General features: G+C 44.7%; 1 protein-coding gene across 1 annotated transcript in view; it reads left to right on the forward strand.

Moving 5' to 3' along the window:
* ARHGAP26 (Rho GTPase activating protein 26) overlaps nt 1-4,472 on the forward strand; it is a 456,611-nt gene that overhangs the window by 134,308 nt on the left and 317,831 nt on the right. Inside the window, exon 7 of the mRNA XM_015414327.1 lies at nt 3,379-3,483. Coding sequence (XP_015269813.1) covers nt 3,379-3,483 — 105 coding nt within the window. The remainder of the gene's footprint in view (nt 1-3,378; nt 3,484-4,472) is intronic.

Here is a 4,472-nt window from a genome sequence, read left to right on the forward strand (position 1 = left end):
CCCAAGAGTGCAGAAAAATCTCCCTGCCCCCCAAGTCACCCCAGAGCGCGGATTTAGCGATCCGCACTCACGGGGCGACTTGGCTATTAGTATAAGGATAGTAAAAGCAACAATTATTTAATCACAACATTTTAAGAACAATAATTACAATAATTTAATAACAACAATAATGCAGATATAATTCTTCATTGCAAATTAGCTAATCTCTTTAAGTAATTTGGTTTATCTTCCTCCTGCTTATATTGCTGCATAGAAGTGGCAACCATGTCATGCAGTGCCTCATATTTCCTCTTTTTCACCTATAGGTGACCTGCCTTTGCCTTAGCCAGTATTAGTTTGTGGCCGCCCTGAGTCTTCCTCGGCGGGGGGGAGGGGGGGATAAATAGAATAAATAAATAAATATAAATAAATAAAATAAGATCCAGCAGAGGAGGCCATGTTGGGGTCCGGGATACCAGTTATAGGGGAGCATGGGAGGTATGCCAGTGGGACAAGGTGGAAAATGCTTGGTCTCCTTCCCACCTGTGTATTGAGGGATGTTGGTTGTGGGGCTAGGAATATATACCCTTCTCCAACACAGGTGGTGTGCAATGCCAGGTCTATTAATAAGGTCTATTAATAACAAGACCTCTGTTCTACAGGATTATCTGGCAGAGCAAATTGTAGACCTGGCATGCATGACCGAGACCTGGGTAAGGGAAGGCAATACTGTTGTCTGTCGCCCTGAACCAACTCTCCCCGCCCCCGGTTTCTTGGTCCTCCAGCAGTCTCAGACTATTGGACAGGGAGGTATGGCACTGCTCATCTGGGAGTCTTTCTTCTTCAGGGCGCTCCCCGCACCAAAAATTTCTGGCACTGAAGGTGTTGGCTTAGTGTGGGATGCCGAGGAGAGTCTGGCTATCTGACTGGTTTACTGACCGCCTAACACACCAGCAGATACCCTGTGGGGCTTGTTGGAGGTCGTATCAGGTTGGGTGCTGGAACACCTCAGGCTAGTGGTCCTGGGAGATTTCAGTGTCCATGTTGATGATGTGGCTTCCTCTCAGACCAGGGACTTTGTGTTATCCATGGCGACACTGAAACTCTCCCAGTTTGCTTTGGCTCCCACACATCAAGCTGGCCACACACTGGATCTTATTTTTGGCGTGGGGATAAATATGAATCTGGAAACTGCTGATGCAGTGCCATGGCCAGACCATTTCGCCCTGAAGGCCCCGCTGAGTATGCCTAACTTTCCCTGTTTAGGCAGTGAGCAAATTTATGTTCACCCACAAAGACTAATGGAACGCAGTAGGTTCCAGAATGCTCTGCGGTATCCAGTGTCCCCTGGTGATTTGTTGGATGAGCTGGTGGAGGACTGGCATGGCCAGCTCTCCAAAACCATAGACAAAATTGCCCCCCGGTGTCCTCTCTACTCTCATGCCAAACTAGCTCCTTTGGTACACCCCAAAGCTACGAAGGATGAAGGAAGAACTGAGACGACAGGAGTGAGGGTGGCTGCATGCCTCTGATGAAGCTACAAGACCATCTTATAGGACGTTTATATGAGATGACAGTAAAGACTGCTCAGAAGGATTTCTATATGGCCTTCATGCCATCTGCTAGATCTTGCCCGACCCAGTTATTTAGGACAATTTGGTCTTTAACTTCTTTGCCACAGGACAAACAAAATGATAAGGAATTGGATATTGGCTGTGAGGCATTTGCCAGCCTTTTTGCAGACAAAGCCTTGTCACTCTGCTAGGACCTCCCTGCCACAATTGATAGAGTAAGGGAACTGGAATCCCCTTGTCCATCTTTTAGTCCAATTTTGGACCACTTCAGCCAGCTCTCCCAGGAAGAGGCTGACAAGATCTTGGCAGCTGTAAAGCCCACCACTCGCCTCTTTGACCCATGCCCATCTTAGCTGGTCAAGGCATGTGGAGATGGTGTTTAGGCCCCTCTGGGAAATATAATCCATCTATACCTGTCTTCAGGGATATTCCCAGTGGGCCTGAAAGAGGCAATGGTGCATCCACTGTTGAAAAAAATCACTGGACCCTGCAGTCCTTGCCAACTATTGCCCAGTACTGAACCTTCCATTCCTGGGTAAGGTAGTTGAGAGAGTGGTGGCTGAATAGCTCCAGGTTTTCTTGCATGATGCCTCTATCATGGATTCATTCCAGTGTGGTTTCTCCCTGGCCATGGGATGGAGACCACATTAGTCACTCTCACAGATGACCTCATGAAATACCTCGATCGAGGTGGGTCAGTGCTGCTTTTGTTTCTTGATCTTAAATCAGTGTTCAACATAGTCAATTATGATCTTCTGATCCACTGCCTCGCCAATGTAGGGATACAGGGGATCACTTTACAATGGATCTTCTCCTTTCTTCATGATTGGGGACAGAGGATGGCACTCAGAGAGAGGATTTTGCCATGATATCTGCTGGAGTGTGGTGTGCCACAATGGGCTATCCTCTTTCTGATGTTTAACATCTATATGCACTGCGTCATCCAGCTGGTGTGGTGGTTTGGGCTGGTTTGTCACTAGTATGCTGATAACACCCAGCTCTATCTGTTGATGGACAGCCAACCGGACTCCACCCCAGATGTTTTGGACAGGGCACTGGAGGCTATGGCTGGATGGCTATGGCAGAGCTGGCTGAAATTAAATCCAGTGAAGATGGAGGTCCTGCACCCGAGCCGTGGGGGTCTGGGGATCTAGAATTAATCTCTTGACCCTCGGTGGGGCACTGTTGAAGCCAGTGCTAAGGGTGAGGAGCCTAGGGGTGATCCTGGATGCCTTTTTTCATAGAACTGGCAGTGGGCACTAGAAGCAGGTCTGAACCCCAATATGTAATCCACAGTCTACCCAATTTATATTCTGATATTATCTCTCACCCTCAAGCCTACCTACCTCCTACCCTACTAATAAATACTAATAGCACCACCTAAATTGATCAATTAAAATATCACAATTAATCCAGTTAATCAATTTATAAAAATTCATTTTCCTGATTAAAAAACATCAATTTATAGCAGGGATAAACAATAAATTACAGCCCCATAAACCCTGTAAATAAATTACAACCCGATAAACAATAAATTACAACCCAAGAACATTGTAGATATTGCACATAAGTGTGAAATTTATGGGCTGGGCTACTTGTTCCCATGTGAGTTTTTTAGGAAATAAGTTCCACTGAGTGCAATAGAAGATTTCCAAGTAAGTGTACATCAGATACAGTTTTACAGTGCAATCCTATGCAAAATTATTCCAATCTAATTTCATTGCTTTCATTGGGTTTAAACGAATAAATTTACTAGACTAAACAGAATCCACCAAGAGTGTACCTCTCCTAACTCAACGACGTGTTTTTTCCTCTTCCACTGTAGTTGCTGGCTTTTCTGCAAGGGCTGTTCACATTCTACCATCACGGCTATGAACTTGCAAAGGATTTCAGTGATTTCAAGACAGAGCTGACAATCAGCATACAAAACGTAAGCCTTATGTGGAAACATTTTTTGTAGACAGAAATACCATGATAGCAGTGGTTTAGTTTTACAAAATGCATGTTTTGCTGTATACCAGTTCATTTTTCAGCATCACCCATCCTTCCTTTGCAAATTTCCCCCTCAGCATTTCTAGCCACGGGATCCTACCTAATATTTTTCTGAGTTTTTTGAAATCAGCTTTCCTGAAGTCTAGGATACGAGTCCTACTATGTCCTGGTTTCACATCCTTCTCTATGTCAAATTCCAGGCTGACATGGTCACTATTCCCCAAGAATCCCACAACGTTCACTTCATCAACCAATTCTTCCCTGTTCGTCAGGATTAAATCTAGGATAGCAGATCCTCTGGTTCCCACCTCCACCTTCTGAGAGATGAAGTTGTCCGCAAGACTATTCAAGAATCTGCGGGATGCCCCATGTCTAGCAGAGTTAGATTTCCAGCAAATATCTGGATGGTTGATATCTCCCATAACCACTACATCCTGTCTCTGTGAAAGTTTAGCAAGCTGTTGTACAAATATATTATCCAGTTCCTCCAGTTGGTTCGGAGGTCTGTAGTATACCCCCACAACAGTAGCCCCTTCTTTTTTCCCTCGCTCTATCCTTACCCACACACTTTCAACAGGGCAACTCTCGAAATCCTGAATTTCAGTACAAGTGTATTCATTCTTGACATATAGTGCCACCCCACCTCCTTTTTTGTTTATTCTGTTCCTTCAATCGCTGTGCTCCATATATGAGACTCATCCCACCAAGTCTCAGTGATACCTATCAGATCATACTTACTTTCCAATATTTGAAGTTCAAGTTCCTCCTGTTTGTTTTCCATACTCTGTGCATTAGTATAAAGACGTTTCAGATTACAGACATCCTTTCGTACTATAGGTCCCTTCAAATTTACCTGAAAATTACTGAACTCATCTCTCTCCTGTTCATTTATTCTCTGGTCACTCCCCTTCTTGATCTTAGTGTTGG

This window comes from Gekko japonicus, unplaced genomic scaffold, assembly GCF_001447785.1.
Source record: "Gekko japonicus isolate JY-2015 unplaced genomic scaffold, Gekko_japonicus_V1.1 scaffold96, whole genome shotgun sequence".
Classification (NCBI taxonomy): Eukaryota; Metazoa; Chordata; class Lepidosauria; order Squamata; family Gekkonidae; genus Gekko; species Gekko japonicus.